The sequence below is a fragment of the Phyllosticta capitalensis genome (genome assembly GCF_038381095.1).
Source record: "Phyllosticta capitalensis strain CBS 128856 chromosome Unknown BKA78scaffold_6, whole genome shotgun sequence".
In the NCBI taxonomy this organism is placed as follows: Eukaryota; Fungi; Ascomycota; class Dothideomycetes; order Botryosphaeriales; family Phyllostictaceae; genus Phyllosticta; species Phyllosticta capitalensis.
The window spans coordinates 157,913-173,195 of NW_027117444.1; the positions used below are offsets into that span (position 1 = coordinate 157,913).

A 15,283-nucleotide genomic window follows, 5' to 3' on the forward strand; every position below is an offset into this window, starting at 1 on the left:
CAAGTGCTGCTGGTTAGCAGTTTACGCATACATAAGCCTGCCTGCCTCTTCTCGCCCCCGCCCCCCAATCCTTTCTTTCTTTACAGAAAACCATGCAGTCGCCCACCATGACCATGACGTCGATACTCGACTCCGTCCTTGTTCACATCTCGTTCACTGTTTACGAATAAATGATTACATCGCAGCAGCAGCAGCAGCAGCAGCAGCGCGCATCCCAAGAACCATCGACATGAAACCAAAAAATTCAAATCATCTGTTTTTGGATATCCAAAGAAAAAAAAAAAAAAAAAAAAAGGTCAAAAAACCCAATCTGTCCGTCTCTTGTTGGTCGTGTGTGGCTGGGCTGGGCTGGCTTCTCTTCAAAGCGGCAACGAGACTTCGTTTACAGCGTGTCGATGAGTTGAGTAAAAGGGTCTATAGAAAGTGCCCACCACCTACCTACCTCGCCTACCTACCTCGCAAGACGGGCCCGCCTGCCGACGTGCCTGCTGCCGCAAGAACCTCCCCCCCCCCCCCATTTTTCCCCTGCTCCAATCCCTGTTTCGACTTCTGATTTCCAATTTTGATTTGGGCTGCCATCATCACACACGCCAACAAGACATGTGTGGTCAGTCCTGTACCTACTACCTACCCACCTTCGCTCTCCCTCTGTCGTTAACTCCACGTCGATGTTCATCTGTTGTGTTGGCTGTTCTGAGGATACAGACCACAGACAGACAGACAGAGCAGTGGTGCTATAATAGCCGGTAGCTCATGTGCTGGCTGGTTGTGTCCATCTTGATGGGATTCTTGCAGCTGGTTTCAGCCGTTCCTTCTTTTTTGCCAGACAAGAACGGCACATGTGAGTGAGGTGGGAGGGTGTGTGTGGGTAGTGTGATGTGTTCAAGTATATATATATAGATGAAATGAGGATAATAGTACACTCCCCACAGACCCCTCCACCCTTCGTCTTTCATCTTTTGCCCTCCACGGCGTCCTTCCACAGTCTCGTGCCGGTATAGTCTTCTGATCTGGTATGGTCTGGTCTGGTTGCCCATTCAGACATCCCAGCAAAAATCCAGCAAACAAAAACAATGAGGTCTGGATCAAAGATCTCGCTGTTCGCGTTTTCCCCACGCCAGAGGCACACTCACTCCTTCTGTGTCCCAGATGCTGCCCATCTGTCTGTGCAAAGAAATAGGAATCGACATTTACCACGCCCCCCGCCACCATCAGGGGAGTTTTTAGCAAAGAACAAGCGATAGAACGAGGATTTCTCCCCCACCACCCACTCTCTCACCTATTCCATCTGATCCCTTCTGGTAAGGTTCGTCCCATCTACAGCGTCAAGGAAGCCAGTGAGCGACTAACTCTTGGTCTTGTCCTTTGCCGACTTCTTCTTCTTCTTCTTTTTCTTCTTCTTGCCGCCCTCGCCGCCCTGGCTGCTCTCGACGTTGGCGGTCGAGGCCTCGAGCGGCGTCGACACGCCGCTGGCAGCCAGGCTGGGACCCTCGCCGTTACTGTTAGTATCGGTCCTGCCGCCCTCGGCCCACATGCGCTGGAGCGAGCGCTGCGACTTGTTGCTGTGGCTGGAGCCGCCGCGCTTGCGCTCCTCGTCGTTGCCGTTGTTACCGCTCAGCGTCTCCAGGACCATCTTCTTGACGCCGTTGACGTCGATGACGTTCTCTGAGATGCTACCCGAGCGCGCCGTGCCCCTGGGGATCGACAGGCGGTCTTGCGAGTGCGAGGGAGAGCCGCTGTGCAGCGAGCGGATGCTGTCGGAGCTGTTGGAGTTGGTCTTGCGGTGTTTGGGCGAGGGACGTTCGTTGATGGGAGACTTGTTGGGAGGGCTCGAAGAACTCTCTCCGCTGGGGTGTTCTTGGATGGGGCTACCGCTGCCGTTGGGACCATGTCTGGGTTTGGAGGCCTCTTCAAGCATGGTGCCGTAACCAGAGGCAGCAACCCTGAGTGCGTCGCTCTCGTCGCGCATCTGGCCTTCACCGATGCCGCCCCCAAGAGCCGTGGGGCCCACCTTAGGGGTCGACACGGCAGACTGCTGGCCTTCGGGCTTTGCGGCGCCGTTTGCAGGCGGACCTTCGGGGATGGTGTTGACGCTAGGTTTAATCTTTACTGTAGAAATACGAGTGGACTTGGGCCGACTGGCGGCGTTGGAGGGACCCAAATGCCTGAGCTGTTCTTTAAGCTCGGGAGTACCGTCGCGGAGGCTCACCGGAGTAGCCTTGTCCAACGAACCATTACCACTACTGTTCCGACGCAAGAGCGTTACCTGGGGACTCGTGCCAAGCTGACTCACAGAACTCCGCCCCGCCTCAGTGCTAATCCTCCGCTCATGACCTGCGAGGAGACCAGTAGTCTCGTCGGCGTCATCCTCAATGGCGTGGTCGATCTTGGGGATGCGGTTGCGTGGCGCCGGAGTCATGCGGCGAATCGCCTTGTGGACATCAATGTAAATGTCGGACTCGTCGATGATTTCCCTGCGAAAGGTAGGTGAGCAAAGTTCCAGAGCCACCATGAGGCATTTGAAAATGACGCAAGCAAATTCGGCACTTACTCGCCAATCAACTCCTCAATCACGTCCTCCAGGGTGACGACGCCAAGAGCGCCATACGGCTCTCCTGGAAAGTCGGAAACAAGGACCATGTGCGACTTGCCCTCTTGGAAAAAGTTGACAATGTCGAGGCAGCTTGTCTCGGGGCGTGTCTCGGGGAGGGTCGCCAAGGCAAAGTCCCGAACCTGCTTGGCATCCTCTGGGTCGTAGGTGATGAGCATCTTGACCAAAAGCATGCCAACAAAGTTGCTGGGATTTTCGGGTTGGTAAATGGGAATTCTAGAGTATCCAGCCGACAAGATTTGGTGCATCATCTGCTCGTCCAAGACGGTATCGGCCGACATGGTGAAGACGTCGTTCATGGGGGTCATGATGCTGCCAACGGGCTTATCCTTGAGATCAAGCACGGCGCTGATGATGGTCACCTCATCTTGGTTTAGACGATCCTCGGGGCTTGTCCCAAGCGTCTTGTGCAGAGTGACCAGGGTCTTGAGCCCAGCCTTCTTGTAGGTTGTTCCGTGATCCTCGCCAAGCAGATAGTCCAGTAGCTTCGCAGTAGGCCAGGCGACCGGGGCCATGAGGTACATGAGGCCAAGGACGACAGGCGACATCCAGGCGCCAATGGGGAGGCCGTATCGGACGCATACGGATTGCGGAACGATTTCGCCAAAGATGACTGCAGGTGGTTAGCAGAGGAAAGATGCAGAAGATGACCAAAATACCAATCAAGACGGTACTGCTCAGGACGGCGGGCCATCCGCCTCCAAGAGACCTGTCGAGAACAATGGGTAGAGTCTCGTTGGTAATGACGTTGCTCAGCAAGAGGGTGACGAGGACCCAGTGTTTGCCCTTTTTGAGGAGGTTGAGAACGCGGGCAGCGCTCTTGCGCTCGGAGCCTTCACCAGAGGTTGCAATGACTTGGAGGTAGATTTCATCCTGGCCCATCAGCCTGGTGACGTTAGTGGGATGTTGGGTGAGACAGAGGCTCAACGTACGCAATGGTCAGGCCGGCGAAAGCTCCGCCGAGCAGCACCAGAGCAACAGCAGTGCCCAAAAAGACCCATAGCTCAGCATCGTCGGATGACTTTGGCTCGTCCTCAAAGGGACGAAGCGTGGTGTCGTGTTTCAACGGAGCGGCATAACCGACGGCGGAGAAGAGCAGACTGGCGATCAAGCAGACGGCGGGTCGCACGGCGGCGTGGCCGCGGTGATGGGAGAAGGGGGCAGCTGCCAATGCCCTCGTGGCAGCCAGAGACATTTGATGTCGAGCGCCTCGTCGGGGGAGTCGAGAGGGCGATTGCAGGAGTGAGGGATTCGGCGGCGGACGGAGGGTATTTGTGTGAGACGGCGAGGCTCAGGCTCGCTCTCAACTGTCCGACTGACTCTCGGCGGCGGGCCGGGGAGCGCGCACGGTGTCAAGGTTGCTCACGCCAGCAATCGTCCCCACGGCAGTGGCGGTCAGAACGGTAGATACGAGAGACACACAAGAGCACAAGTGTGACGCGACAAGCCAACGGGCCGTGGCTGAGCAGACGAAGAAGACGACTTTGCGGGCGCTTGCAGCAACAATGGTACAGGTACAATTGCTGGGCGCATCCTGGCAGACCCCTCCCTGCTCTTTCAACACCTCTCACTTCTCCCCGGATTGCTCCCCCGCATCATGCATCTTCCCACTCCTCCACCATGTCCAAATCTCTCTCCTCTATTCCACTCTCTCGCCCTCTTCCACGTCTAGCCTCTCTACGTCATTTTGCACGGCTGCAACCCTACTCGACCCACCCGCCCAATGCGCGCCTGAACCTCCCCATCGACTACAGCTCCACGCCCTTGCTCGCCCACACTCCAAAGTCCTGCTTGGCCAATCCCGAACTACCATCACACCTCGTCCGTGACTCCAAGACCACTCGTCAAAACCTCTTCCAGGCCATCAACTCGGCCCTCCGCCATGCCCTCTCCACCGACGACCGCGTGCTGCTCTTTGGCGAGGATGTTGCGTTTGGGGGCGTCTTCCGCTGCTCCATGGGCCTCGCCAACGACTTTGGCTCCGACCGAGTCTTCAATACTCCGCTGACGGAACAAGGAATCGTGGGCTTTGCCATTGGAGCTGCTCTCGAGGGCATGAAGCCCATTGCCGAGATCCAGTTTGCCGATTACGTCTACCCGGCCTTTGACCAGCTTGTCAACGAGGCAGCAAAGGTGCGATACCGGGCTGGAACAACCAACATGCATGCCGGCGGTCTCGTCGTCCGCATGCCTACCGGAGGCGTCGGACACGGTGCGCTGTGAGTGAATAAATAATTGTTTCGCCCCCTCAATTGTTGTTTACCTTCAATGCTGGCCCGCAAACTGACATGTGAGGCAGGTACCACTCCCAATCGCCCGAGTCTCTCTTCACCCACATCCCGGGCCTGCGCGTCGTCGTGCCGCGATCCCCCAGCCAGGCCAAGGGTTTGCTCCTCGCCGCCATTGCTTGCCCTGATCCCGTCGTCTTTATGGAACCCAAGATCCTGTATCGTGCTGCCGTTGAGCAGGTTCCCACCGAGGCCTACACCCTGCCGCTCTCCAAAGCTGAGGTTGTCAAACAAGGCTCTGATGTCACCATTGTCTCCTACGGAACGCCCCTCTACCATTGCATGAACGCCATTGCCGCCGCCGAACAGGACCTGGGCGTGAGCGTTGAGCTGATTGACCTGCGCACCGTCTATCCCTGGGACCGAGCTACCGTTTTGGGCAGCGTGCAAAAGACGGGAAAAGCAATAGTCGTGCATGAGAGCATGATTAACGCGGGGGTAGGCGCCGAAGTCGCCGCCTCGATTCAAGAGGGTGCCTTTTTGCGGCTGGAGGCCCCTGTGCAGAGAGTCGCCGGATGGAGCACGCACGTCGGGCTGGCCTTTGAAAAGTTTAACCTCCCAGACGTCGTCCGTAAGTGTTGTTTGGTCGCAGACGCGTTTGGTGCTGACAGTATAGGAATCTACGACGCCATCCGCAAAGCCGTCAAATACTGAGCACGAGGTAAGCCAGCAAAATGTGAAAAGGGCATTGTCCAATAGCATAAACCACTTCATCAACTTTGTTTCGACATTCTCCTCTTGGTGCCTGACTTGACGTGCGTGCGTGGCTTGTCACCAGTGGGACGCGACGCAACCCCGCGCTTGAAATGTTTATTGCGACGCCACAATTCCTCCTGATCCGTCCCAGCACTCTGCACGGCACGTCTGACCGCTTCTGAGCAAGCAATCGTTTCCAATTCACTCCGGCTGGCGTTCGTCCAGCAATGATCCGACGACGGCGATGTCACCGTTGGTGGTGGATGCGACATCTCTTGCAAAGGCACATGCACCAGGATCCGCACTTGATGTTTTCAGGGCTGCATCCATGACCGCTGGACGGGCGAACGGCACGCACTGATGTCAGGGTCTGCATATTGGTTCTGCGCGCCTCGTCCTGCAGCTGTCACCGGCGTGCTCAGAAACCACCACCAATCTCAAAAATCCTCCAGACCTGTAACTCGTACGAAAGCCACCATCTCTTCATCTCATTTCTTCGTATCCAAGCTCAGGAACACCCGCACCCCTCCCTCCCCGCCACAAATCCTCACAGCAGCAACGGGAAACGGTAGCCAAAAAGAAGAAGAAAAATTGATTAGCCCTACCCGTGCCGTGTGCCGCCTCTGCCTCTCCACCTACCCAAACGAGCAAGCGCAAGCGTTGGTGGAAGGCTTCTTCCGCCCATCTACCAACCAAACCCCACACCAATCATCTTCTGTCTGCCATTGAGTATCCGAATCAGCCAGGAAATATTGGCGCGCCGGTATCGGGGTTTGTTTTCTGGTTTTTGGAAGATGCGGTATGGATGGACCCTGATGTCCCTTGCGTGCAGGGTGGGTTTAAGGTTTGGAGTTGGCCGTTGATCGGCTCGTTGGGGAAAGAGGGCACGCGACAATGGTTGTGGACTTGGCGGGATGGACCGGTCACAGATTCTCTCGTTTGTCTCGGTGACGGGTGTCGAGGTTGGTAGGTAGGTAGGTAGGTAGGTTCATTGTTTGAGGGCGCATGCCGTGTTATCCGGTAGGATGGTACGCGGCGCTGAGGAGCTTCCATAGGCAGTGACGGAGTAGTGTCAAGAGCAACAAGAAACCAAAAGTCGGCTTGAGCCACGTCGTTCGGTCTCTCGGGAAGAAGCGAGCGACTGCTGTCGACAGCGAACCACCGGACTGCGCCTCTCCTTCTCTGACACAGACACAATAGACACTCATTCGTCCTTCTCACCACCTCGTGCCCTCGTCAATCAGTCTCTACGCTCTCCTATATCTTCACCAACTCCCTTGCCGCCTCACTCACTACAAACTCCCTCATATGCTCTCGTCTTTCTCCTCTTCCATCATCTTGTAGCGTCTGAAGCAAGGACACCCCTGCCTGTCGTCTCACGCCGATGGTGAAGAAACGGCTCGTGGATGGGAGGGACGGGAGAGCGGCGCCGGCATGGGGCGTTGGCGTTGCATGAATCGTCGACTGCATACAGGACACGCCGCGCGCATCGGATTGGGAAGGAGGGCACGCGACAGTCCTCACTCGCAGTGGGAGACGGCGCTGACATTTGGGCGCGACGTGATTTGATTTTCCTGGCTGGTCGACACCGTTACTGTGCTCGTCTGCTCGAGTTCGTGTTCATCACGATGTTGGGGGTCGAAGAAAAAGTCAATGGAGTCTAGGCTCAACAAGCAGATGGGCGGTGGATTGCCCCCTTTTTTGCTTCCTCTTCTCTTTCTTCCGCATCATCATCGCTTTGGGGTCTCTTTCAGATAAGGCCAGGCCGCTTGCGGCCGGAAACCACGCAACGGACTTGGTAGGCAGACGGGGCAGAGCTCTCGCTTTTCCCTTGTCTTATCGTTTTCGCCTCGACGCCTCCCTTCAGTGTTCGCTTCTCTCCCTCCTTCGATGTCATGGTGCTCTCTACTCCACCTACCTAAACCTTCCATGGCGCATCCATCAATCATCCTGTGGACGAGATCGAAGAGTCGAGACGCTGGTGCGAGAAGGACGTTTTCAGGGGAAAAGGAGACGCTACAAACTCGATCGCTGCGCTATTCGAAGACGCTAGCGGAGGGGTTTCCTGCAGATTTGGCAGTTTGGTCGCAGTAGAGAGGTGATTAGACAACAGTGCTGAATTGGTGATTGGAAATCCGGGCAGGAGCTTGGAGTCTGAGTCAGTGATGAGCCGAGGTGATGACGGTTCCTCGTCGTATGAGCAAGCCCAGCGGTCGAGTTGGTTGGCCCAAGGTTGAGAAGGACAGCAAGAAATAGCTGCGCAATGAGTGAGCTTGGCGATAGCCTTCTTCGTGTCTGGTAGCCGAAATGCTCAATGAGTGAGTAGCTGTCACTGTCCATGTTGTTGCGGAAGAGATCCCCAAGTCACTCGCGCCACAGCTTCGAATGGCTTGCTTGGGCTTATACCTAGGTAATGTGCCAACGGACAACCAGGCAGACAACTGAAGCAGACAGAGTCGAAAACCTCTTCCTCTCCTCAAGGCCACTTGTCACCACCACCTCTCCCTTCCAAGACCACCCATCAAAAACTTCAACTTATCGCAAGCCACAATACAACTCTTTGGCAACTCATCTTCCGCTCTCCCTCTACTTTTCCACTTGACAGCCCACCACTTTCCCATGAACACTTTCCTCTGGACCGCAATTTCAAACCCACAGGAGAATCTCGGCCGTACTTTCGAATGGCTCTGCGAACAAGCATGGAGCGCATCCAGCGCAGGCAACCACGAAGAGGGCTACCGCCAAGCGCGCCGACTTCTTCTCGAGCCGCAGCTGGGTGACTTCCTCCAGGCAAACTGCCACCTTCTTCTGACGAGCTCCGATGACAAGGCGTCGTAAGAATGGACCTTTCCTCTAGAGGCCGCTGCCTATTCCTGAACTAATGCCGGTTCGCAGGGTACACGGTGAAGAAGCTGTGGCGCTCTATCAGAAGCTCATCGACAAGGGCGGTCCTGGTGCACCGCTCGGCTATTACAACGATCTTCTTGCGGAGGCAAGGCGGCTACTGGAAAGAGCACGTGCGAGAGAGGCGGAGGAGAGACAGCGCTGGGCTGGTATGACAGACAGTCAGGTCACCAAAGCTAAGGTGGAGGAGATACTCGACCAACTCAAGAAGGACGATGGAGAGGCAGGACCAGAGGGAGAGGAAGATGCACAGTGATCGGGGGAGAGGAGGACTAGGCAGATAATGATGAAGAAGCAGCTGTCCTGTCAGTGATTTAGAAGATCCAGAATCCGAGTTCAGGTGCGGAGACTGATGCTTATGCGTCCCATACGCGTGGTCGAAGGCGTTGTGCAGAGATCCAAGAGAGATTTGCAAAACCGAGTAGTCCACCACAACCGTGATTGAAACGTGGTAAGCACCCGAGGAGCCTTTGAAAGTTCTCGCCTGCTAGTGGTCGCGAAGACGCCGTGAACAGGTCGGCAATCATCGCATCTCCCACCTGTCCGACCCGTAAACTCTCCTCGTAGAACGCCTTCCTTCGCAAGAGGCAATGATTGCAAACCAGCTGCGTGCGGGAGGGGAGAAGGAGCGAAGAGGCTTCAAAACCAAGACTTCGAAGTGTTAGGTTCAATTTCAAACTAAAGGAAGCAAACCACAACTCGCCCGTTTGTCAGATGCAGACTTACTGCTGTTGTGTATCCCCCAAGCTGATGCTTATGACTTGTACCTCGTCCTGCAACGCTGCAAGCATCCAGGGCCCCCTGTAGCTTAGCCGTGTGACGAGCCAACGACCAACCTGGCAGCAGTCAAACAGTTACCTACACAAGCAGTCAGTGCCAAATACCTCGCCCTCCTCAAGTCCACTACACTTGTCACCATCCTCTCCCTCCCAAAACCATCTCCTCCATGTGCTCCTTAAAACCAGGCAAACCCAGCAAAAGAAATGTTGGAGTGTGTGTTGACAACGGTTGGATATCTCATTGGTTGTTGGCACACACTTCAACATTGTTTTTTCTCTTTTGTCCGTGTATGCTGGCCCAAAGAGGAAGGAGGATGCTCGTCGGTTCGAGACGCTTCGTGCGCTTCGGCTGTTGCTTTTTTGCTCTTTGGGTGGAGGATTGGCAAAAGCTTGCTGGGTAGTGGCGGAGTCTATTGGTAAGGAGACGCAATGGGTCTTCGTGCCTGTTACTCGAGGGGAAACTTGGAGCTGTTGAAGTGACTGTTACAGATTGGGTAGCAGAGGCCACCACCACAAACCATGCAAGTCCTCTTCAAACTGTTTGACTTGAACCTAGAAGCATCAGCATCTATCTCTTCAGGCTCTCGAAGGAGAAAACGTACCTCTGGAGCAACCGTCTGAAGGACCACACTTCCATGTCTCCTTCCACTTCTTCATGCCCGCCAGCCTACCATCCGTTAAACAACAAGAAGAGCTTTCAGAGCACTGTTAGGGAATGTGTTAGTACATCACAGCATCATGGATGTGCAAAGGGATAAGGTATTGGCATGTTCATGGGCAAGTGCGTCCTTGGTCATGAAATCAGTGCTGCGGATTAGCGAGAATTGGCGAGGCAGTGGTCACAGATCCGGTCTTCGAGACTCGGCACGCGCAAAGCAGGATCACTTATTGGATTCGCCAATCAAAGAGCCTTGTTTGGCTCTCTGATTGGCCTTGTTCCAAAGTTGGAGTGCAGTAGAGTGGGGATTTTTGGCCGTTGCATTGAGAAGTTGAGAAGCTAGAGAAGGGGGGTGGGGAGGGGTTTGAAGGGGTAAGTGGGATTGGGTACGCATTTTCTTGCCCTCAAGTTGTAGCCGGTGTCAAAGACGCCGACCACAATACCTGCTCGGCGCCAACGCAAGTGCAGAGGGAGCTACGAACAGGCCCACCATCGTTAGGCGTTGAGCGCTGAACAAAAGCGGCCCGCAGCTGCCACGTCAGACGCAAGCAGCCCAGAGGCAAATCGAACGAAGAAACCCGGAGTTGGAATTCCCAGGATTAGTGTAACAGGGAGCTTGGGGGTGGTTGAGACTCGACGGCGTGGTGCGCGAGCATGTCGAGTAGAGGAATCTCTGAAGCTGTGGAAGGGTGATGTGACAGAGAGCTTGGAGGCGTTAAGACTCGATGGCGTGGAGCGCGAGCATGTCGAGTAGAGGAAGCTCTAAGGTTGTGACAGGGAGCTTGGTGGTGGTGAGACTCGACGGCGTGGTGCGCGAGCATGTCGAGTAGATGAAGCCCCGGAGTGTGAAAGGTGAGGGAGGAAATTGCGCATTTTCATACCCACCAGGTTCGCCTTGTGGCGCACGAGGAGCGCTGAACGCTGTGGGCCGTATCGTACAAAGCCCGCATCGTTGTTGACGAGCTGACTGGAACCCGCCGCAAGTGAGTGGTGAACCCGAGATGTACTCTTGAAGCCGCCGCTGAAGCTCGACGACAGTTGTCTGGATTGATCGGGTGCAGGCTCCGTGGCGTTGCGCGCGAACACGTCGAGTAGAGGAAGCTCCGGGTTTGTGAAAAGTGAGGGAGGGAATTGCGCATTTTGCTGTCCACAAGTTTTGCCTTCTGGCGTGTGATGAGCGCTGAACACAGTTGCATGAAGGGCCGAGGAATTCCGAGGTTGGAAGAGGTAGGGAAGGGATTGCGCATTTTGTTGCCCGCAATACCTACCTGTCGAGCATCACGAGCGTTGAACACGATTGTGTCTTGAAGCCGCTGCGGAAGTTCGACAAGAGTTTTCTGAATTGATCGAGTTTCGAAAACTCCATGGCGTTGTGCGCAAGCATGTCGAGCAGCGAAAGCTTCAAGTTGAGAAGAGAAGGTGAGGGTGAGAGCTTGCGCATTGGTATACTCATGAGCGCTGAACACGGGAAAAGCGTCCTTGGAATTTCGACCGCGGACTTGACAAGAAGCTCACGAGTCTTGCGACTAGAGGCGCTCTGGTGAAATCTGGACAGCGCTTTTCGGCCAAAAGCTGGAGGATTTTGCGTGCCAGCGTCTTGGTTTATGTATTTGAATTGAAGTGCAGGTGCCGAGGAGGGTGGTGAGGATGTTGAGTTGAAAGCTCAGTGGCGTAGAGCGCAGGCTTGCCGAGCGAGTGTGTTTTTGCGAAGGTGTGGGAAGGAGGTCGGGAGGTATTGAGTCCGCATTGGTGCTACCGAACCCTTCTGGAGCCGGAGCTCGTGAGCGATGAACACGATTGGAGTCTTGACTGAACTTTTGAAGTCCAAGCGCTGTCAGATACGTCGATACTTGGTGATCTGGAGCGCAGGTTTGCGAAGATGTGAGAGAGGTAGTCGTAGGGTAGTAAGTCCGCATTGGTGCAGCCTATCCATTTGGACTCGGCACTCGTGAGCGGTTGGACTTATGAAGTCCAAGCGCTGTCAGACACGTCGATACTTGGTGATCTGGGGCGCAGGCTTGCGAAGATGTGAGGAAAGGTGGTCGTAGGGTGGTGAGTCCGCATTTTTAGCCCCAAATCCATTGGGATTTGAGTGCCCGTGAGCGATGAACACGATGATTCTCTGAACGTCCTTGCGAAGATGTGGGTAGAGGTAGTCGTAGGGTAGTAAGTCCGCATTGGTGCGACCGAATCCTTCCAGGTCCGGCGCTCGTGAGCGATGAACACGATGGTGTTTTGAGTGTAGTTGCGAGGATGTGAGGAGTGAGGAGAGGTGGTCGTTGGGTAGTGATTCCGCTTGCTCCTTAGAGTCAAGTAATCGTCGGTGCTCGTGAGCAGTGAAATTGACTTGATTGTCCGGTGGGTAATCTTTCTCTTGCTCGCCGGCGGGGGTGGACGACAAGAACTGCTGGGAAGCACAGATTGAATCGACTCGAGGGAAAGGTTGACGACCGAAAGCTCGGTGGCGTAGGTCGCAGGCGTGCCGAGTACAGAGAGTCGGGATGGAGGTAGATGTTGGAAAAGGAAGGAAAGAGGAAGAGAGAATGCGCATTTGTCCCCACGATGACACGAGTCTGACGACCACGGGTCATGGACGAGCGCTGAACGCCGAAGGGGAGGAGTCGAAAGCCTGCAAGACCAAGACGTCGAAGGGCTATTTACTAGACCGCTTTGCCACCTAATGGTGTCGACATGTCGTGAAGGAAATCTCATGTCGAGGAATAGCAATTTAAACCCCGTGGGATACCATTCCACGCAATGGGTTGCAGAGAAGTGTTGCCATGCTGAACACTTCAATCTGAGCTTAGCTTTCGGCCCTCAAATACAAGCAGGGTGCCATCACTGAGCCCAGAGCAGTGACTGGCCATGCTGTTGAGGGTTTGGACTGTCGGCGTGGTGTTCGCACGTGCTTGCCAACGACAGAAAGAGGTGCAGCGTTGAAGGGCAGGGTAGCCGCGCCGTTCAGGCAAACCGCGATGAAATCTTGCGACCGGTCAGCGAAAGGAACGTAAATGAAGGGCAAAAGTAGAGGGCAAACGTACCTGGGAAGACGCGTCGAGTGCGCGTCAGCTCGCCAGCTGTGGAACATGGCGTTGAGGGCCGGGACAGCGACAACGCAGGCACCGCGTGCAGCTCGCCTCAGGTCTGCTCAAGCGATTGACTTGAGCGCCTCTTCAGAGACTTTGCTGTTGACCTGTGGAGCACACCGTCCAGAGGCGGGTGTGTTGAAGAAGAAAGGAAGAGGTTGAGGTTGTGGGAGGAATATAACTATACGTCACCGGAGCGACTCGCTTATGCTGCGCGGCGCTAGCCCAAAATGGAAAGTCGAGCCCGGCGGGAAGGCACGCCGGCAAGGGTCCGCGGCCAGGGTCTCTTATCAAGATAGGCATATTACGACGTCCCGCCGTGACGGAGAACAGCGTCAAGAAACCAACCGGAGCTTTTACTATATGATTGAGTGTTGCGCCGACGCGTGTGTGCCCAGGAACGTTATTCCAACAGCTTCTGATCTCGCAATAGACCATCCCAGACTCCATCTTCATCATGGCCAGCTCGACACCTCCTTGTCCCGCAGGCACCCTGACGCCGCGCATCATTCTCCACGGAGGTGCTGGCAACATCTCGCATGCGACGCTCCCGCACTCGTCGACGCTGCCCTACCGTCATGCCCTTCGCCGTATCCTCCGGGAGACAACCGCGCTCTTCACGCAAGACCCTGGCACCGCTGCCCACGTAGCCGCGTCCTACGGCGTGTCACTGCTCGAGAACGATCCCCTCTTCAACGCCGGACGCGGCGCCGTGTTCACGACGGCAGGCACAAATGAGTTGGAGGCCTCGCTCATGGCATCGCGGGGCAAGCACAAGCGCGGCGTTGGCGTCATGCTCGTCTCGACGGTCAAGAACCCAATCCTGCTTTGTCGCAAAATGCTGGAACGGGGAGACGAAATTGACGGCGGAGGAGCGGGCGCACATGTCCAGCTGAGTGGACCGAAGATTGAAGAGCTGGCACGGAAGTGGGGCTGCGAGTTGGAGGACAAGGACTACTTTTGGACCAAGAGGCGCTGGGACGAGCACATCAAGGGCTTGGAGAGGGGAAAGGGCGCCATTGTGAGCGAGGACATGTCTTCTCTTGACGGAGAGGCATCAGACGCAGGCAAGGGAAGAGAAGGAGACCCAAGTTGGAATGGCAAGGAATATCTCCCTCAAGGAACCGTTGGATGCGTGGTAATGGATCGTTTTGGAACAATCGCTGTTGCAACCTCAACGGGTGGCTTGACAAACAAACTGCCGGGTCGCATTGGCGATACGCCTACCTTGGGAGCTGGATTTTGGGCAGAAGAATGGCTCGAAGAGTTCAAGCAGGCGTCAATGCCGTCCAGCATGCCATATCAACCTGCCACAGCCGTCGCAGCCTCGCCGCTCGACAAACTCTCCCGTGGTGATATCACCGGTGTGTTGTCCGACTGTCTTCCGTCGCTGGCTCCAGCTTCTTCCGAGCATGGCACCGCATCTTCTACTCCATTCAATGGGGAGAAGGTCTCAGAAAGCTCCCACTCAAAGCGGCGCCACGCCGTCGGCATGTCTGGCACTGGCAACGGCGACTCTTTTCTTCGCGTTGCTGCTGCTCGCACCGCCGCTGCCATGTGCCGCTTCTCCGTGCCTAACCTGCCTTTGAAAACAGCTCTGAAGCGGGTCGCGGGACCAGGAGGCGAGCTTCAGCAATCAGCCGAAGGGCGATGGGGCAAGACGGGCGAAGGCGAGGGCGGCATCATTGGCATCGAGCTGACTGGAAACGAAAGCAACGTCTTGTACGATTTGAACTGCGGGGGCATGTTTAGAGCATGGGTAGACGATGAGGGTAAAGAGAGGGTCGCTGTGTTTGCAGACGAGAACGGCCTGGAGGATTTCGACTTGAGTGAGCTTTGATTGATATCGAAGTAAGTATACTACGCTGCCCCTGTCACTTTTCCCTTCGCGGTATTCTGAGTCCTGTAACGTAGGTCCAATGATGACGGTCGTTTTGGGTTACATGACACGGTCATTGTACCTTTGTGCCTAAATGGTCCTCCTGCTTCATGTGCATCAAGGAGCTTGCAATCTTACTTCCCAGGCGTTTGAATGCTCCCTGTGTACACGCATGACTTGAACGAGGCAGTGGTCGAGCTTGTGTTGGGAGCTTGGTGACAGGTCACGGAATAGAGGAAAAGCCTACTGTCAAGCCCGTATCTGTGGAAACGGCCTCATCGAACGCATTAATGTCACGACACACGAGGCATGGTTGGCAAGAGAATTGAGTAGCACGATGTCTTTGCACTACGGAGGGTTGGAGCGAGATGACGACCTAACC

At 55.4% G+C, this 15,283-nt stretch overlaps 6 protein-coding genes across 6 annotated transcripts; 4 read left to right on the top strand and 2 right to left on the bottom strand.

Moving 5' to 3' along the window:
- Positions 1–1,345: 1,345 nt before the first annotated feature.
- BKA78DRAFT_353331 (uncharacterized protein) lies at positions 1,346–3,806 on the bottom strand (the record flags this gene model as incomplete). The annotated part of the gene is made up of 4 exons (XM_066891541.1): positions 1,346–2,474; positions 2,552–3,224; positions 3,271–3,497; positions 3,544–3,806. The coding sequence occupies 4 exons, from the start codon at positions 3,804–3,806 to the stop codon at positions 1,346–1,348; spliced, it is 2,292 nt and encodes a 763-aa protein (XP_066743035.1).
- A 235-nt stretch (positions 3,807–4,041) lies between these two features.
- On the top strand, positions 4,042–5,615 carry BKA78DRAFT_315727 (thiamine diphosphate-binding protein). Its single transcript, XM_066888568.1, has 3 exons — positions 4,042–4,830; positions 4,911–5,470; positions 5,516–5,615. Exons 1-3 carry the CDS (start codon positions 4,232–4,234, stop codon positions 5,551–5,553), a joined length of 1,197 nt encoding a protein of 398 aa, XP_066743036.1. The 5' UTR covers positions 4,042–4,231; the 3' UTR covers positions 5,554–5,615.
- A 283-nt stretch (positions 5,616–5,898) lies between these two features.
- On the top strand, positions 5,899–6,617 carry BKA78DRAFT_315730 (uncharacterized protein). The gene has a single exon (XM_066888569.1). The coding sequence runs from the start codon at positions 5,956–5,958 to the stop codon at positions 6,322–6,324; it is 369 nt and encodes a 122-aa protein (XP_066743037.1). The 5' UTR covers positions 5,899–5,955; the 3' UTR covers positions 6,325–6,617.
- Positions 6,618–8,118: 1,501 nt separating this feature from the next.
- On the top strand, positions 8,119–8,755 carry BKA78DRAFT_370978 (uncharacterized protein; the record flags this gene model as incomplete). The annotated part of the gene is made up of 2 exons (XM_066892695.1): positions 8,119–8,429; positions 8,491–8,755. Coding segments are annotated over 2 exons (576 nt in total), but the record flags the coding sequence as incomplete, so codon positions are not given.
- A 3,162-nt stretch (positions 8,756–11,917) lies between these two features.
- On the bottom strand, positions 11,918–12,487 carry BKA78DRAFT_296115 (uncharacterized protein; the record flags this gene model as incomplete). The annotated part of the gene is made up of 1 exon (XM_066886570.1): positions 11,918–12,487. One exon carries the CDS (start codon positions 12,485–12,487, stop codon positions 11,918–11,920), a length of 570 nt encoding a protein of 189 aa, XP_066743039.1.
- Positions 12,488–13,346: 859 nt separating this feature from the next.
- Positions 13,347–15,050, top strand: BKA78DRAFT_143986 (nucleophile aminohydrolase). The gene is made up of 2 exons (XM_066882834.1): positions 13,347–13,408; positions 13,456–15,050. The coding sequence occupies exon 2, from the start codon at positions 13,480–13,482 to the stop codon at positions 14,860–14,862; it is 1,383 nt and encodes a 460-aa protein (XP_066743040.1). The 5' UTR covers positions 13,347–13,408; positions 13,456–13,479; the 3' UTR covers positions 14,863–15,050.
- The last annotated feature ends 233 nt before the right edge of the window (positions 15,051–15,283 follow it).